This window comes from Conger conger, chromosome 17, assembly GCF_963514075.1.
Source record: "Conger conger chromosome 17, fConCon1.1, whole genome shotgun sequence".
NCBI classification, from domain to species: Eukaryota; Metazoa; Chordata; class Actinopteri; order Anguilliformes; family Congridae; genus Conger; species Conger conger.
In genome coordinates, this window is record NC_083776.1 from 10,188,827 (window position 1) to 10,208,665 (window position 19,839).

Here is a 19,839-nt window from a genome sequence, read left to right on the forward strand (position 1 = left end):
GCATAATGTTGGTCTGTTACAGTTGTTAATAAACCTGACAATGCAGACCAGCGTAACTCTGCCCTGGGGTGTGTAAATGCATCAGAGACTGTGTTCTGCAGCTGGATCTTACACGGCCTGACCTTCATGCTGTCTCAGGTGCATCCTGCTTCATCACTTCAGCCATGTTTGTTATTCCACTGTGCATACCACCAAGCATATATATCACTGCTAGACAACCCTGCTCAAATGCATTTTCTGAAGGCTGAGCCAAAAAAAAAAACAAAGAATGAGAACTTTGTGTTTTAGAGTTTGAAGTTTACAGCCAGACTCTGGCAGGAAGCTTCAACTCGAGCAGATATGGAGTGATACTAAGTTTACACTTTGTAGTTGATGCACTTTCTCATAACCATGTTCAATTCTAATTATATAACACAAATTAAAAAAAATGATAAAAAAGATGTGACATTGACAAGGACAAGTGTAAAAAATATAAGGACATAAATTAATAAAGGATATTAAATTAAGAAATCTGGAATTTACACAGATGGATTGACAGATCGGATTACTTGATGTAATCAAATGGAACACAAGGAATCTTATGTGGAAAAAATGAATGTGGCTATTTAATAGCATCAGTTTCCCTTTCCCTTGAAAGGATTCTGTTCTTGACAACATGGAAAGACACTTTTCCCGAGCCCTGGAACAGAGAGGTCATGAATAATGAATGAGGGGGGCAGCCCGATGCCATCCTATGTATCGCTGAGCGTTTGTGGGGAGAGGCTGGGGTTGTGTGGTGCCCAGCACAGAGAAATCTTAAATAAGCCTGGTACTTTCTGTCGTGTCATTAGTCCGCTGACGGTCACCGTTAAATATTTAACCAAGAGAGCCTGAACATGTGATCACTGTGCCTCAGGCCTCAGTGGTGCAGTCTCTGAGAGAGAGAGAGAGAGAGAGAGAGAGGGGGGCGGGGGGGGGGGGGGAGAGGGGGAGGGGGGGGGGGGAGGGGGGGGGGGGGGGGGGGGGGGGAGAGAGAAGAGAGAAAGAGAGAGAGGGGAGAGAGATAGAGAGAGAGAGAAAGAAAGAGAGAGAGAGCCTCTTTATCCAACATGGATTCTCATTTGGTTCACATCCTGTCATCACTTTGCACTTCGCAGAGAGGTAACATTGAACATGTCTAAATGCTATGCTGCTTTGCCTTAAATAGTGAATATACCATAGTGAGCATGCAGCCAACTCTATGTGCACCAAAACTTAAACTGGGTAGCCAGTTTATTCAGACAAATACTAATACCTTGCATGTATATGGTGCTTTTTGCCCCAGCTGGTGACTCAAACTCTTTAGGTCGATGAGGGGAAACTCGCCCCAATCAGCAGCAGTGTGTAGCACCCAACAATTTTAGCCAATTCCATTGGGGGGGGTGATAAGGTGGCAGGATGGGAATTTATCCAGGACACGACAGCACCCTTTACTCTGTGTGATAAGTGTCAGAGGATCTTTAATGACCAGTGTTTCAGGACCTCGTTTTAACATCTCGTCTGAAAGACGGCACCTTCTACAGCACAGTGTCCCCATCACTGCACTGCATTTGACCACAGCAAAGATCACCCTCTGCAAGCCCACCAACACCACCAGCGCAACACTGTTTCCCAGGAGGCCCGTCCACACCAATAACTAGAACTATAATCATAACAATGTGAGCATCCACACTGATGAACGATAATGCTCTGTAAATAGTCTCTTGGCTATGTCATCTGCTATTCTTAATGCAACGCTCTGTACGTTCGGGTGAATTTTAATTGGCTGTCAATGTTTTATCATTCATGTTGCTGGAATAAATTGCCCTGAAAATGATCCCGATGATATCGTTCGTCACTTTCATTATACAGTAGTTGTGGTGTGGACTCCGTTATTTTTAACTTCAGTTCGTTAAAAAAACAAAAAAATACATAGTTATCATTCTATTTATAGTTCTTCATGTAGATGGGCCTTTAACCAGGCCCAGATGAACTCCGTTTCAACAATTCAATGGGGGGCAAGGGACATGGTGGTATGGTTGCTGTATTTTTGTACCATTCAAGCCAGACATATTACATTGAGCCTTATGTGACAGTGCTGACAGGTGCTGCCACTGAATCTGTGTGAAGGGAACTAAAATAACACCAGAAGAGTGTGACTGCTTTTTAAAATTAGCTCAAGCCGTTTCTTTTTCATTATTTAATAGCAGCATAAAGATAAATGTAGACTAATTACCCCTAATTATCCCTTGCTACAGACTGGGAAAGGTATTTGACTCAAAAAACTTTTTCTTGTATCCTTTAGTACAAAAACTTACTTGTCAGGTCTCCTCCTTGTCATCCGTTCAAATGTATACCCTCTTACACAAAAACACAATGTCAGACAAAGGATTTGAGTGGCATTTAAATATACAGATTTTTTTAAATATACACAGTTTTGTGTTTCCCAAGTATCAAAATTCAGCTGTCTAGCTTGAAATGACCAGCTACCAGCTGTTTCAAAACATAGTATGAGCTGGTGAAATCAGGCTGGTCTGAACTGGTCAACCAGCTACCAGCCGTTTCAAAACCTAGCTGTTTTTTTTCAGCAGGGTCTGCCAGTGTACACAGGTGTAAAATGGCACCCCACATCACATTACAACAAGGTCGTGATGACAGCAGGATGACTGCAGGATGACTGCAGGAAAGCTCACGACAGCACACTACATCAGGGAGGACAAATACTAAGGGGCAGACATGTGGCCAGAGTGCAGTGAGAATGTTCCATTCTTCTGCCCCAAGAAATAGAAAACAGAATGCTTTGCATGCTGTTGATGCTCCAGGATGCTTCCGGATTCTACATGTAAAATCTTGGCAAGACTGGGCCTGTCATGTCTCATTCCTCCCGCTCCATCACACTGATTGGTCTGGCCCCAGCATCCCTGATTTTGAGAGACCATGGCTTGATATATAAGAGGCTTGGGGTCTCTCTCTCTCTCTCTGTCTCTTTCTCTCTCCATTCTCCATCCCTCCCCCATCTCTCTCTCCCTCTCTCTCCCTCTCCATTCTGCTTGCCTCTCTCTCTACGCACCTATCCTCTCTCTCTCTCTCTCTCACTCGCTCTCTCCCTCTCCATACTGCCCGCCTCTCTCTCTACCCCCATCCCCCCCTCTCCCTCACTCCGTCTCTCTCCCTCCCTCTCTCTCTCTCTCTCTTTCTGTCCACAAATCTTTCATGACGCATGGCACGGGAGAGACCGTGGGGAGCTGAGAGAGGCTTCTACAATCGAGGTCATAATCTGCATTATCTAGATGCTAGAAGAGCACAGCATGCTGCCATATGGACAAAAACACTTGGCCTTGCGCTCTCAAAGCGCATCATCTGAAACAGAGACAAGACGCTATTCTCATTAGCGTATGATTGAGCATCCACGGTGTGCAAACAACCCCTGTCCATATCCAAGCCCGTGTCTTTCCTTCTCATTTTTTCTGCTCCAGGTCAGATTTTACACTTACAAGATGCATGGACTTTTTCTGCTCCAGGCCAGATTTTTACTTACAACATGCATGGTCTTTTTCTGCTCCAGGTCAGACTTTAGACTTACAACATGCATGGACTTTTTCTGCTCCAGGTCAGACTTTAGACTTACAACATGCATGGACCTTTTCTGCTCCAGGCCATATTTAGCCTCACAACATGCATGGACTTTATTCACTGCTCTTCTGCTGTAGGAGGCTTCAGACATCACCACTTCATTATGTCCACCCGAGCCAGCGGGGTGTTCTCCTGACCTCTGGGCCTATCAGTAGACCTATGAGCAGGGAGGTAAACAGGATTGTGTTATATAAATGTGCAAATACGCCTCCTTCCCATACTCCATACTAGTCATGCTGAGTTTCTTTCACTCACTCCTGTCATAGATATGGTTAAAAGAGAAACTGGAGCTTATCCTATCCCAAAATATATTTTATAAGACGCTGATTTTAGGCTCCTGCATGACACAGATGTCTGGCTTACGAGCTATGATTTATTAGAAAAACATCTTTAGGATGTGAATAGGTAATCTGAGAAACTGGCCAATTTTATCAAACAGATCTCTTGGCTTCTTTTGCTATTCTCGATGCTAATAATTAGGGAGTGGTTGCAATGAAACATCTTACTTCCTCTTGATCTACAATGGCAATTAATTCTTAAGAGATTAGGCGACTGCTTTGTATGAGTAATTTCTTTGGAAACTTTTTAAGTACTGCTAATGACAAAAATTGACTGCTTTCCAGAAGAGTGGCTTTTAAAGGCTTTAATTAATAAAGAAGCAGTTTGAGGAAGAAGTAGAGGGAAGTCATGTGTTTCAATTACCAGGGCAGCATGAGGAAGTCAAAAGATTCATGAGTCACTGAGCACTCCATACGACTCACTGAGAGAAAGAGATTTGTGATTCCTTTCTGCCATATTAAAGCAGGTTACTTTCATTAATGTTGGAGATACGAGTCTAGGATTGGATGCTGGTCTGTCTGATGATGGTCTGATCTTTTCTCTGTTCATCTCTTGTGCCTTGATCGCTCTGATAGATTTTCTGGGTAAGTGTGCATGCTACAATGTCACTCAAGTGCACTGCACTGCTGAAGTCTCATGAATGAGCTATGAATGATAATGGGAGTGTGCGTGTCTGTGCGCGTGTGTGTGTGTGTGTGTGTGTGTGTGTGTGAGTGTGTGTGAGTGTGTGTGCATGTGTGTGTGCATGTGTGCGTGAGTGTGTGTGTGTGTGTGTGTGTGTGTGTGTGTGTGCGCGCGTGTGTGCATGTGTGCGTGCGTGTGTGTGTGCGTGCGTGAGTGTGTGCTAATTTTTGATTTTCCATTTAAAATACGATGACAGTTGCATGCCCTCATATGTATCTTAAAGAGGACTAATCACAACAACGTTTGTGTCTTGAGGTTATGAAATTTGTTGGATCTCACTGAAGGTAATTTGCACTGCAAAAGGGGGTGGGAATGCTGGGAGATCTTCTAGTCGTGTATGACAAGTGTGTAGGCTACAGAACATGCATGCTGGGAGCGCCCGTAGCCTTGCCAGGGCTGAGTGCTAGTGGGTCAATGGGAGGACGTTCTAATTTGTCATCGCTGATGCTAATCTCGTTAGCCCTGGCCCATTCCAGAAACCAGTGATGTGACAAATGTGTGTCTTGGTGACTCACGACATGCATACGCAGCGCTGCTATTCTGGGGAGTGGCTGTGGGGACGGTATTTCTCCACAGAGGTTCAGTAGCTTTGTCTTTGGCCCAGAAGGCCTGTCCTGGTTCTGCAGGGCCTGGAGCTCCTCAGAGAAAGGAGAACCACCCAGAACATTCCTTGCGATTGATCAGCCCTTTTAATCAGCCTTTTAAGGGCTGTTGACATAGTGTGCATTTGGTACATCAAAATACCTTTTCCCCAAGGTACATATGCATATACTGCAACTATTGATTTGTCCTACCTCTAATATGGATGCACACTTAAAACATTATTTTTGCAATAACTTTAAAAGGTACACTGCATTGAACCATGTAGTTTAACTTCCCTGGTTGTGTACCGCACTCGGTCCTACATACATACATTGTACGGGCTTCTATATTATGAAGGAAACTATCTTAACAAACCTGCTTATTTTTAATAGATATGTGTGCGATTGAGGGGTGCCGACTTGAATATTAGGCACAGTGATTTACTTTACGTGTTTATGTTTTGTTTTTATAAAGCTTTTGGGTCAGTGCTTCACCCGGGCCTGTAACCCGCACACCCAATGCATGTTGAATAAGTGGCTGTTGGTTAAGTGATTAAGAGTAAGGGCATCTCTCTCTCTCTCTCTCTCTCTCTCTCCCTCTCTCCCTCCCTCCCTCCCTCCCTCCTCCTCTCCCTCTCTGAATGCAGGTGGGGGAGATCTTAGCAGTATTAAATACTTGTTTAATTTCCGAGAAGCAGCTGAGGGCCCTCTTATGTTTTTTGAGGGAAGACATTTCTACTTTGAATTAAAATCCCTGATTTGAATTTGAAAGATTAAGTCCAATCAAAAGTTTGCAAAAGGGTCTGCATATTTTGCTGTTTGAAGATTTCACACCAGAAGTGATTACAAAAATGAAACCTGAAATTGTTCCACAAACTTTCTGTTTTGATTTCAAAACATGGCAGCACCAAAATGAAAATTTATGGTTATTGCTCTCTGGTAATTGATGTATGCGGTGTATACACAAAGCTTAACAGACAAAAGGAATGATCAGACACTGCTCCAGTGACAATCTGAATAAATGCAAAAATAATACATTGATGCAGGCTTCTGTGGAATTATATATCATTTCCGCAGCAGATGTCCTTATCAAAGGTGGTGTCCTTAACCTCCTGAGATCCTGCGTCCTTATGTACGTCCCTGCTATGGGACGTACAATTAAAATTAAAGTATGTTCACTGCAAGATGTGTTTGTAATCGAAGATACTTGTATTATGTCTAAAAAGTAAAATAGTTCAACTTGTTTTCTCCTGTGTCTCGGAAGGTTAAAATTTTATCCAGAGATTTGACTGCAGATGTTTTGAAATGAGTCCAGTTAAGTGGTTTGCTCAACGGTACTCTGATTGTGCCCTTCCAACCTTCTGGGTTCTAACTTAGATCTTATTCTTATTCTTCCACGGATAAAATGAATAATACAACACAATAGGCAATCTTTGATTGTATGATCAGTCGCTCAGTTCTGCAGGATTGTACGAGTAAATATATTTACTCTGGTTAATTTTACAGGCCAGCTCCCTGACTGGGATGAGCCAGGATTAATTTAACATTTGTCCATAACTTGTAATATTATGTAATTAATTGCAAGTGTGTGCCTTCCTTTTAGTAGTTTGTGATAGGGGTTTGATATTGACTTCCGGTAACCTGATAGGAATGTCACAGATTAGTCTGTTTGCACTGCCCTGGTGCCAATCCTGAGCTGCAGGAGAACAATGAAAGCAGCAGTACTCCTGGTGTCAGAGTGCCCCTGCTATGGGCTGAACGTCTCTGGCTAAAGGGCCAGTGGACTATTCATTTCTGCTCACGTGGGGTGCAGGTGGCACAACACTGACTTGAGGCACAATCAGAGCGTTTGAAATCGAAGTGCAGCGAACAGCGCTGGTCTTCAGTAGCCTGGTAAAGGGGAAGCGTTCTCCTTTGAAGTATCTGCAGCAATCTGAACCTCCGCAGAAACAGTATATGAACCACCAGGTTATGAAACTTTCATAACTGCACCATGCTGAAGAGTTTTCTGGTCTCTGCAGCTTAGCTGCATCAGGGCCATTCATATTTTATTAGCATCAGACACTTCAGCAAAGCGCATCCACAGCGCTCTCAATCACCCTCATACAAATCTCCCTCTGTTCACTCCTGTCCACATCTCTCTTTCACTGTCTTCTTCTATTGTCTCCTTGAACTTTCAATCCTTTCTTTTCACTCACCTCTCTCTTCTTCTAGCATTCCGTGTACTTTTTTCTGTCCTTCTGCACAAACAGACACATGAACGAACGCACGCACGCACAAACACACACACACACACACACACACACTATCTTTGGCTCTTCTCAGTTTCCTTTCCATGTTAACCCATTGCCAGTTCGGCTTCTTCAAAATTAGATGCCATACCATTCCATACCATACTTATTATTTCAAATATGATGGAAATGCTCATACAATTTAACTGGTCATTTTTTCTTATGCTCACATGGTTTGTTATTTCTACATTATATATAGCACAAACATTTTTATTTTGCTGGACATTCTTCATTCAAAGATAATTATCTCCTTCAGTCTAGTGATATTTGTACGATAACTTAAGTTAACAAATCAGACCATTGAACTCCTTCAGCAGAATTGAAATTCCTAGTTCCAAGTGAATTGATTGTTACTATGAAGCAATTCATGCAGAAACTAGAATCCCTGCATTGATTGCTTCATGACAGGAACTGGCTTGGCTTAGAACTTGCCATTAGAAGGGTAAGACATTTACTGATTGATAGTATGCATGATCTGTTACATACTACATTTACATTGCACTTCACTCTGTTTAATAAAGTGTGTGTTTGTGTTTGTAGGGACGTGTGTATGGCAAGTTCAGTAAATTGAAAGCAAGATAAATTGAATGGTTTTGTGTTGGCTTTTTGTCTTTAAGTTAAGTGAAATTGTAAAGAAGCAAGCCTGCTGCTTATCTGTCTGATCCAGCCTTTTTCCATCTTGGGGGAATGCTGACAATTCCCGAGGGAGCATGGTGATTGGAAGATGAGAGCTTTGGAGTGTCGGTTCATCCTGAAGAATTAATCTAAAATGGAGCTTAATTCGGTAGCATGCCTGGCTTAAATTGGTTGCCGATGGAATGCAGTGGCAGTCTGTGCTTATCTGTAGCGCTCTGCTTCTTATTGTAGATGGCATGATAACAGATGAACTGCTCTCTGAGGGTATTCCCATCAGTCCTGGACTTAACTAACCTATCTGTGTCAGGCAGTTGTCCTGTGGACAAGCTGATTTTGCCGTTGTGCACAATGCGTGCCTGCCCTCGAGCTGCCTGCACATCTATGGAACAAAAGAACAGCTTTTCAGAAAGTCATGAGATGACTTTGGATGCTCTGCAATCCTGGTGGACTTCTTGTTTACGTATTTACTGTTTACGTATACTGTGCATCACGCTTGCTGAAATAAAATAAATAAATAAGGTAACACCAAAGACACTAACACCAAAGAGAACTGCACACAAATATGGTAATTTCTTCAAAGCTAACATGCACCAATTTAGCTAACGAGCCAGGAAATATATGGAAACATAAAACATACCTTTCATTATTATTTTACATCCAACAGCTATACTCCATGTTATAAACAAATAACAACATAGACAAAAATAAATTGGGACATATAAAGTTCACAGTTTTTGTTAAATTTAAGAAAAGGTAAGAGTTCCTGGCAGGTGAAATCTGACATAATTCCTGCTTCTTTGTACAATCACTTCAGACAGAAAGTAGTTTAGAAGTTCTTCCTGCTAATTTTTTAAGAGATATTATTATCTGTTAGGTAACACCACAGACATCAAATCTTCAGACAGTTTTCTTTTTTTGGGGGGAAAATATCATTTTATTTTATATTTTTAATCAAGATAATGAGTAAACAATATTGTCAGTGTTTTTCTTTTATTCTGACCAGAAAATAGTCCTTTACAATTTTTGTTTATGCGATTATATTCTCATCATATTGCAAAAAATAAGACACACTGTTTTTCATGATGCGGTGATACAAAAAGCTGTACTATATACATTAAAAAAATATCTATTTCCTAATCTTAACAGAAGTTAAAAAAACCAAATCTATCAATTTTCTGACAAAAAGAAACATGGTTTGTAACACAAATCAAAGAATGACCCAAATGCATTATGTCTGGATATACATTACATGAGTTATGCTAACAATGCTAACAATCATTTTTCAGTTCTGAGTTCACATTTTCAAAACTCTTCACTTTTTCACCTAGTCATATTTTCGCACCTGCATTTCATCCATCTTTCAGAATGAGGTCAGAGCAGCCTTCTTTGTTTCCACATTTTAACACTGCACGTCCCCAGTCATCTATATCGATGAATCAATTGCCACTTAATGATGATTGACAGCATTGTTCCCAAGATTATGCTACAGTGGTTTCATGTTTCATTTGGTGGTTTGCCTCTGTGGAAGGAATTCCGCCAGCTGGGAAATAATACTTGTGAGGTTCCGACAGTAGGGGGCAGCCACGTTGCATTTCGGGGTGACTCGCCCAATACAGAGGCACACTTAGCTTGGGTTTGCAGATAGTATAATATAGTTAATGTTTATTGATCTCTTTTGTGTGTGAATGTGTATACATTGCCAACTGTTCCAAATATATTGAATTGCAATGTACCAGGCAGATGTTGGTGTGCTACATGTCATTCAAATACTTTTTTTTTCTTCCTTCCTCCCTGTGTGTTAGGAAAATCCAATTGCTTTTATGAGGGTCGCAATTAACTATTATTTCTATGATTAGTCAGGTTGTGGGGTCCCACAAAACTATTGCGCTTAATGCAAGTTTGAATCCTTGGGTATTGCTTTAAAAGTACTGACAAATGTCACTTTCTGGCCAACTTGATGTTATTGTCACCTCACCCAAGCCATTCATCAGTACAGCCTTCTGTTATTGAGACAGCGAAAAGTAACTTTAGTGAGCACTGTTTGCTTTTTTCTCCATTTAAAAAACAAATGCTGTCCTATACAGTATATAGTCATGTTCAAAGGTCTGGGCACCCCTTCTGAAATTGCATGTTTTGGTGACTTTCTAAGAGAGGAGAAGTTATCACAACCTCTGCAGGGACCAACATTAGACATGACCTATTCTCTGCGTTAAGAAAAACATTTTTTGAGGTTTTATGAGGATCAGAATGAACTATTAGTTCTATGATTGGTTAGGAGATGGTGCTCATCCAGTGCCTATCGGGACCCCACAGGGATATTGAGTATAATGGAAGTTTAAATCCTTGTGTGCTATGCACTTTCAAAATAGTGTTGAACCTAAAAATGACAAATATCACTTTCTTGCCAGCTTGACTCATGTTATTGTGCATCTCACCCAAGGCATTCATGACTACAGCCATCTGTTATTGAGACAGCAAGAAAGTTTTTTCTCCATTTAAATAAAGAGAATTGCTATATATAGTCATATTCAAAAGTTTGGGCACCTCTGGTCACATTGCCTGCTTTGATGACTTTCTACTTGAACAGGCGTTAATGCACAAATTCTTTCATGTACTGAATTTAACAGATTGAAACAACTCATGCTTACTTGTTGCACTTATAAACTATAAACTCACTATTGTTCTGCACCTGAATGAGAGGCTATAGTAGATTCATGTTTACAAACATTTAGGCATTTACAGTAACAGATGCACTTCTCTGGACTTGATCATGAAAGTGCACCCATAAAGATGTGCAATTAGCAGAGATGATGCCAAGTAATCAGTTTCACAGCCATTAGTAATAGTTAATAAATAAAGTTGTCACATAAAGTTAAGTGCCACGGTAGATGCAAGATGAAGACTGGGAACGCGCTGCTTTAAGTTGCAAATGGATTTATCGGTGCGCAGTAGTGATAGAGGGAGCTTAGGCAGGGCATTTCTGATGTATTTCATTCAGCATCAGTTGAGTCCAGATGCAGTGCAAACAGGTGTGTGTAGTCTGGGTCAGATCATGCTGCCCTGTCTGTGATGGGGATCTTATTCCACAGCTGGGGGTTAGTGGCAGAGAACAGGTGTAATTGAGAGGAGACGCCCCCCTGGGAAAGGACCGGAAGCAGAAAGGTCCAGCAGGAAGGTTAGACTTCATAATTAAGAGGGTGCTGTTCTGTAGTCTAAGTCTAGAAATGTTCATTTTATTTGGGCCTTTTAAACTTTTTTTTTTTGTTTACAATTGCTAGCAAGCATTTTTCAATACCAAGTTAACTTTTTCAAAACTCTTCACACGGTTTGCACAACAGCACATTATGTGGACCAAACTGTGAATGTTTTTTTCAATGCTTTGATGAATAATGCATTCAATGAACAGTTTTCAAAATATTGAATTAATTTCCCATTTAAGCTCAACCACCAAAAAAACTGTATATTTATATAGCCCAATTTGCACATGTTTGCACACACTATTTAAAAAGAAAAACTGATACATTCAAGTTCAAAGCCTAATGTATAGGCTAGAATCCAAGTGGATAGCTATTTGCTAAGCCACAAGTACTATATTGAAATGCTGTTTAAACCCTCAGCAGGTTTTGATAATAGTTGTAGTGCTGACTGAAGTTGAAGCTGATTGTGCTCTGATTGTGATTGGGATGGGCCAAGCATGCACAGAGGCTCTTTCACCAGTGTATTGGATAAGAGGACATGTGATGCTGAAGAGAACTTGGGGCCAAATTAAGTAGACCGGTTTTTTGTACATTTTTCTCAGGTCCATGGGTAATGGCTGTATGGCAATAAAACCTTTACTGCTGTGTTTCTTTGACTTGTCCCTGTTGCATATGCCAATATGCTGCAGTATATTCCCTACAATAAAGGTGTGCCATTCTGCTTTGTAACAAAAAGTAAAAAAATATAAAAAATTAGACGTTTGCAGGGCCCCAGTTTTGGTAGTTCATTTTTCGGCATTAAATTAACTGTTGTGCCAAGCTGCGTGTTGGTGCAGAGATTGTATTGAAAAACTCAGTATTGAAAAATGCTTGTTAGCTGTTGTTGTAGATTTTCAGCTATTTGTCTAACATTTGTGTTTTTATCAGCTGTCCTTCACTTTGGTTGGCCAATCACCTGGACATCATGTCATATACCGTACAGCTGTACCTTCAATGTTAGAGTTTGACTGCTCTGCTTTGTCTTGATTCAAGCTGTTGTCTTCCACCCTGACAGAGCCTGTCTCAGTCCTTGGCATAGACTGTAGCTAGGCTCATGGTCATGTCTGACTCACAACCTATTGAGAAATTGATCAGCCTGCTTCCTGTAGTTACAAACAGCCACCAGTCCCAGGGTTTTTTATGTAGTGTCAAATGATTGTTGAAATCAATCAAAAATGTGTTGAGGGGTCTCAACCACTTAATGTCGGTTTTTCAAACGGTGCATCAATGTGGATTGGGGGCAATAGCACTTTGTGTGTGTTATACAAAGAGGCTTGTGTTATGGGTTTTCTGGGCCATGGACTGAAAATAGTCTTCCAATGAGATTTTTTTTCCAGTTCTTAGAGTCTGAAAATGTTTAAGCTCAACCGGCTATTCATTGCCCATAGGCAGTGGAATCGTCGGAATTAATTTCCTGCAAGGCTGCAACTAACGAAAAATTCAGACATCAAATGGCGGTTTCGTCTCAGTCATACAAAGCTTCTGTCTGTTCTGTGTTTGCATTTAAAACAAGGCCTGCAAGCAATAATTCAAAACATTGTGAAGTTTGAAAAATAGTGAATACGTCTCCAGACATATTTCAGTTGAATATAGCTAACTTTCTTTCATTTGGTATATTGCTAAAACGCCCCACAGGTTACGCAGGCAGTAATCTGCTGCACAGTTGATTACAGAACCCTCCAGCTTGGACTTTGATCTCGAGGCTGCAGTTTCATTTGTAATTTCTATTTTGCTTCACCCAATATGGAGTGACGAATGGTGCCACATTTTTTAGGCTGTCATTTAAAATTAATGGCTGGATGTGTTGGATTCTTTTGAGCATACTTGCTTAATGTTTAAAACCGAGGCTAATCCATTTAGTGTGTATTTTATGACAAGCTTTGACAGGGAGAAATTGACTACAGTGTGGAATTTTGCAAAGAAAGACATCGATTCTAGAAACGAATTATAGGCCAGAGAACTTGAAAGGCTTGGCCTAACCTCTAATCAATACGGACAGACCTCTATTGATGGATCAGGTTGGGGACGTAACCAGTTTGCCATCTTCAGTTAACAGGTGGCCTAACGGTTTGATGTAATTTTAGCCTGATCCATGCGGCTTGAACGCACTAAACCCCTAGCTGGTTTCAGTGGTAGAATCAGAGTTCTGTCCAAGACCATTTAACGGTCTATTTAATTTGAGATTAGGAAATAACCCCCCCCCGACCAATGTCTGCCTAATTCAGATTAAATATTGGTTTCTACATGCAAATACGGTAATCGCTCAAACAATCCCGACCTTTGTGCGTTATTATTCTCCTCCTCTTCAGCGGGAGCAGTTCTGCACTGTCATGTGGAGAAACTAAAGGGTAAGTAGCGGGGATTTATTGCAATGCTCAAATTGATCCCAGTTGTCACAGACAAAAGCAGACAGGGATTTTTGTCTGGCTTTCCTGGTTACACTTTCATCCGGGAGGCTCTGATTAGGTCACCCTAAAATCGCTGCAGAGTTGGGGAGTGTGGGGAGAAAGGGAGCAGTCAGTAGTTGAACTCAAACGTCTGAATAGAAAGCACTTCTCTGGAACGTACATTGCTTAAGGGCAATTTTGTGTGGATTTCACAAAAATCCTAGTACTTTTAACCGGCATTAGTAAGCCTGTAAGGAAACCACTGAAAACAAACAAGCAAATACTGAATGAATCAGTGAAAATAAATGGATGAACCACACACTACACGTGTCATAAATTAATTCCACTTATTGTGGTGTTTTCTTTGTTAACACCAAATATTTGGAAAGTGAAATGTACAGTTGAATACTGAATAACCAGAACCACACGAAAGGGTATGTCTGTGGTTTTACACCACGGAAGTTAATGCAATCTTCTGAGCTAAAGAACAGCCAAATAACCATACTATTTCTAATGTAATGCTCATCCTCTAAATGCCAAAAATTCTATATTTTTGGTTCTCCAGCTGGTCAGACAGAGAAGTAGAGAGTATTGACCTCCACTCCAGCAAACCTGTTAACAAGCCTTCCTGGTGTCTGAAGTGTAGGGCTTAGGGATCAGGGATGCTGCCAGGTGACAGGGTGCCATCGTGACCACGGCCAGGATGGTGGTTATGTGACTGATCCTCTACCTGCATGTGTATGGGGGATGGGGCATGTGGTCTGGGAGCCAACTGCTGAACCACTGTCTTCTACAGCTCCATGGAAGATTCAACCAGGCTTCAAAAAGTTCTGTAACAAGTTCAACGGGGATCACATTAGCCTTTGATTGTTTTCTGTTCAGATATAGTTACACTGAATTTCAATTCTATACTTTACAACCATGCACACGTGAAAGGACAGGCAGGATTGAATTGTGGCAGGAAACAACTAAAGCAGAGAGGATGGCGCTTCAGTTTCAGGACCATGGACAGTTATAACAAGCGATGCCGTTTGCAAAGTCAGGCCATTGCTACAAGGAGAATTATGTCCTATTGTACACTAATACTTCTCATAATAATAATAATAATAATAATAATAATAATAATAATAATAATAATAATAATAATCGTCATCATCATCGTGATTATCATTTTCATCGTCGGTGTTAAGTGCATATTCAAACCTACTTATTGCCACGTTTTGCGTCTTTCCGCTCCGTTGGAATTCTGATGAAACGAGCTTTACATCATTTCTTCATCAGAACTCCACTCTGTTGGGCAAGGAGTCACTTCCTCCCGCCCGCTGTCTTCGTAAGAGCACACAGTCTCCCCCATCCGGGAACGGAAAGTGAATTTGATTGCCCAGATGTGGGAGTCGCAGTGACGACGCAGCTAGGCTGACTGTCCGGACTGTGGCTGTTTTGGTGCTTCAGAATCGCAGGGGGTCTACAATAGATGCTTCTTGCCTGATGATTGGATACTATTATCAACAGATAGATTCCACCCTCTCTGCGTTCTGCTAGTGTGACATGTAAAGTGCAACCTTGAAGTATCCGCACAGGCGTCTTCAGACCGCTCAGAATCGTGACAGACCCACTGCCGTCAACCTCCGGTTAAGATTTGGCGATTGATTATCTGGGTGCCTGGCGCTTTTCTGTGAAACGCTGCTCTCTACCGTATGCGTCTGACGGATCTCCTGCCGAGTGGCATTTGAATGCACGAACCGCATCTGAGTTAGAACGAGCCGACTGAAGAAGTTCTATTTCCAAGATTTCACTATGACGGCTACGAAGGAGCAACAAAATCAAAGAGCGAACCAGCCGCAACAAGATGAGGTAAATACAGCTTAGACTACCATATTGCATTTCAATGTGATGCTTAGAAGGATTAGTTGACTGATTCCCTATTCTGGATGTGCTGTGAATTATGCTTAAAGCAATAGCCTAGGTACTACGGAATAGTTGAACAAATGGTACTGTAGACCGTTTCATTTCATATTTCACGTAGAACAAATTATCATTTCGCAGCTTTGCTTTATGAGAGGTTAAACGGGACAATGAATGCAAGTTACTGAGTTTCACATAAATACAATTGATTTTACATTGAAAAAGGTGCGCGATATTGCTATTGCAATGGCACGTCGCCATTCATAATCCGAATCGCAATTTAATTATTTTCGGTGAAAATTCGGTGACTTTTTTTGTTATCTTTCTGCCACCAGTCACCTACTGGGCTAATGCTCTTCACGGCGAGTGAGAATTTCGGGACCTGATCCAGCACTTTGGATGCACGTGCCATTCTTATATCAATTAGTCGCTCAAAGAGTAGCTTGTCAGCTGTCGGGACAATGAATAATTAGTGCTCCCAGGGGATTGATACGACCAGCACAGCCAGAGATGGTGCTGTGCGCTCGCGGAATAATATTGTAATTCCGTCCTGGTCAGGCGTCCATCTAGTGTTCGTAATACAATTAGCAACGATAAACACAGATCGCGTTATTCCGGCGGATCCGTTTATTTTATCTCTTCCATCTCATGACGCGCAGCTCTGTTTCTTTTCATTTTAATTATGCAGTTTATAGTGGGGTAATTTGTTGTATGGGCAGCAATGTAAATGTAAAATATAAGTATGCTCGCGGTCCAGCTGGGTAGGCGGCGGGTTTATATTGTATTGTGATTCTACTACACTCATCTGTACGTTGAACACGGACGTTTTGTTTGGAAAGCCTATAGTATTCCCTTAATTGCATTGTAGTTTACATGACGATATCACTGGTTGGTTTAGAATAACCATGCATAGTGTTAAGAATGGAAGTGAGTGCCACCGGATGGTCGATTTTGTTATTCAGAGTTTAGCGTGAAAAACCGAAGACTTTGACTGGGTAGTCACAAAATGACAGTGCTTGATGTTGGAACAACTGCTCTGAATTATGGATCACCTCTTTCTTTAATTTTTAATAACAGTGATAACCGGCGCGTGCAGTGTCGTTCAAGGCAATGTGTTTTGCTCCATTTTACTGGAGTTTTTTGTTTGTTTGTTTGTTTGTTTGTTTGTTTGAGAATTATTTACAACTAACTATAGTCTGGGCTACTATAATATCGTTTTCAATTCGAAGCGAATCATATCGGAAATTGAACCCATGGGAAATACCCAACCGTTGAAATTGTTTAGCAATAAACAAAAAACTACTGTTACAATACTCTAAAACGTATGCATGTTATAAGCAGACTATGCAGTAGCCTATTGACTGTGTACTGTAGGCTATTTTGAATGGATCACAGCCGCTGCCCATATAATGTTCTAATCCATTGGTGGATCATTGTAGGATATTAACTTTCAGCCGCTAGCAAAATAAGAACATGCAAATCCTTAGTTGCTTTACATTGTAGTTGTTCGGGATACAGTCTCGTGGCTATTAGATTAGGCTCGTTGGACTATTAAAGGAGTTGTCACATCTTGACAAATGATCGGAAACCAGGGTGAAGGAAATGAGGCAAATGACACGAGAGATGCGCTTTGAAATTGAACTTTGAGAAGCGCGCACCATTACTGCCGGTAGGCCTAATAGTTGATTACTTGAGGCGTGGTTGTGGTTATTTAGTATACTTTCTGTCTTTTACACCTGTTTGGAAAAAGTAAACAGAAGGTCGATCTGAGACGTTTGGGACTTGATACATTCTTCGTAAACTGACAATGAACCTGTATTCATGGCTCCAATAACAAAATAAAAGGTATTTCTATCCTTCCTGAATACGACTGTAATTTCAAGAGCCACAATTCTGCTTTGTTATTTGTGCTATTTCCTACAGGAATGGTGAATCAAACAGTCCACTTTTCATCGCAGTTAATTTATTGTGCACATCAAAAGACAAGAGTGATGGTTTTTGTAGCTATGCTGTATGCTGTGTGTATCAAGAAATATCCAATCAGTCTAACATTCCAGTCTGTAGTTCGATTAAAAGATACAATCTAATTTGCTGTGGAATTAATATTCCTGACTCATTTCTGAATTGTTTATCCCAAAGGTGTGCTGTCTAGATCAAATGCTGACTTCATGATGTCTTTCAATTGGTTTTTTTAGTGACTAAAGTAATAAATGTATTGACGCATATATTAATGTTTTCCGTTTATCGCAATCCAACTTGCAGGTTCATTTTACTTTAGGTATTATGGTTAAGCGGGTAGGATCATGGGTAAATATTGTCCAGAGACTTGAGAGGAATTGACTGATCCCTCCGCTGTATTTCCTTTAAATGAAATAAGATGGATGGTTTTTACGCCTGGCTGCTGTTGTCTCTTTTCCTGAAGAATACGGTGAAGATATTTAATTTTATCCTACCAAAGTACCCCTGTCACATTTGATAAGTACTGTACCTTAAGAATACACATGAACAATTTAATTACAACAGGCCTTCCAAAACACCTTTGCTCCAAAGAAAATGTTCTGGGAATAGAATTTCCAGACACAAAGCAGCAACTGTCATATCACTGTTATCAATGATGGCAATGCACAAACATCCACATACGTTCGGACAAATGAAATTGCATCAGACTAATGCAAAATCCCCAGTTCTATAACCTATAAACTGCAGCTGAACTATGTTATATTATTATATTACACACAATTATTATAGTAAATAATATGAACTGTAAGTAGTTTCACAATTTGAAATATATGATGTGGTGATGTTAATAATGAAGAAACTCATTTTTATTTGCATAATGGTACGATACTTAACAATACAATACAGAGCTACAGTGTCCTCCATCAACAAACATTTGTGAATGCGACCAAATTCAGCCACAGCCTCTTTTCCATTTGCAGTTCCTCAGTTCCTGAGCTTGACACCTGATGCAGTTTGTGCAGGTATACTGCAGGCAACAGAATAGAGGAGACACTACTCAGCAATTAATGCTGGGCTACCCTGTGGACATACCTCCCTCCCCCTCCCTTTGTGATGCAATGGCCAGTCTCATGGCTCTCACCAGGCTCCTGGCTGCAGTCCGCTTCATATTGGGATATCAGTGTGGGATATCAGTGTGGGATATCAGTGTGGGACATCAGTGCTCTCAGCAGGGACCTTGACAGCCCAGAAGTGTATCATTTATTTATTTTTTCAGATTTTCTCCCAATTTGGTAGCCAATTGTGCCCCATCTAATCCAATTAGAGTTAGTGTTAGATACACCGCCCACCGTCCCTCGGTGGCCCGAAGGACACGCCTTCTTCAAGCCATCTTGTCTCATGCTCGTGACCGTGATTCCGAGGCACCGGAGGTGCTTTTTGTGCGGCGATCAGCTAACCCTGCCAAGTCCCTCCCTCTGGAGCAGTGAGCCAATTATGGCGCTCCACGTGAGCCGGCCAAACTTGGCTTTTGGCAGGACCGGGAATCAAACCCGGTGTGTAACTGCAACGAACTGCAACCGCAAGTCCGCAGCATCTTAGCCTGTTGCGCCACCATGGCAGCGTATCATTTTATATGTTACCGTGACCTACGGCTTCATGGTTTGGTGGTCTATCCACTACACCAGGGGGTCAGTAAGGTATCAGTCAAATTAAATATTCAAATCTTGCCCTTAAGGCCGGTAGCACTGCTGTTTTTTTTTTTATACCTGATATTTAATTGATTAATTAATTGGTTTAAATCTGTTCCTGCTCAGAGCGAGAGAGTAAAAAAAACAGCAGTACTACTGGATTCAAGCTCCCAGATCTGAGTAGCCCTACGCTACACTATCCAAATATTAAATTGAGGATATACTATAAGTAATTCACTAATTGATTATTTGGGTTTTAAGTTACTTTCATGTAAGCCATAACATATCATGTATGCTGCAGTCACAGTGGGTAGTCAGAATTTTTACAAAAATAGCAGTTTGGGGAAAATGTGGTTGAACTGAACAGTGGATCTTGGTAGTTACACAATATTTACATGTAAATGGAAGTGGAAAACAGCCTCAGAACATACAAGTCTATTTGATTGGATCATTGAATTACCTTACCTTGCTGGCGCCTATTGTATTACATAATACCACTGTCA

At 41.1% G+C, this 19,839-nt stretch overlaps 2 protein-coding genes across 3 annotated transcripts in view; one reads left to right on the plus strand and one right to left on the minus strand.

Moving 5' to 3' along the window:
• Positions 1 to 19,839, minus strand: part of LOC133116437 (tubulin alpha-8 chain-like) — a 247,914-nt gene that overhangs the window by 163,133 nt on the left and 64,942 nt on the right. The window lies entirely within an intron of this gene.
• The window catches only part of LOC133116435 (inactive dipeptidyl peptidase 10-like), a 182,460-nt gene that overhangs the window by 66,084 nt on the left and 96,537 nt on the right, over positions 1 to 19,839 (plus strand). Inside the window, exon 1 of one of the 2 annotated variants that reach the window (XM_061225957.1) lies at positions 15,180 to 15,638. The exons of the other annotated variant lie outside the window; for it this stretch is intronic. Coding sequence (XP_061081941.1) covers positions 15,582 to 15,638 — 57 coding nt within the window. The 5' untranslated portion in view covers positions 15,180 to 15,581. Of the gene's footprint in view, positions 1 to 15,179; positions 15,639 to 19,839 lie in introns of those variants that run through there. 2 annotated transcript variants of the gene reach the window in all.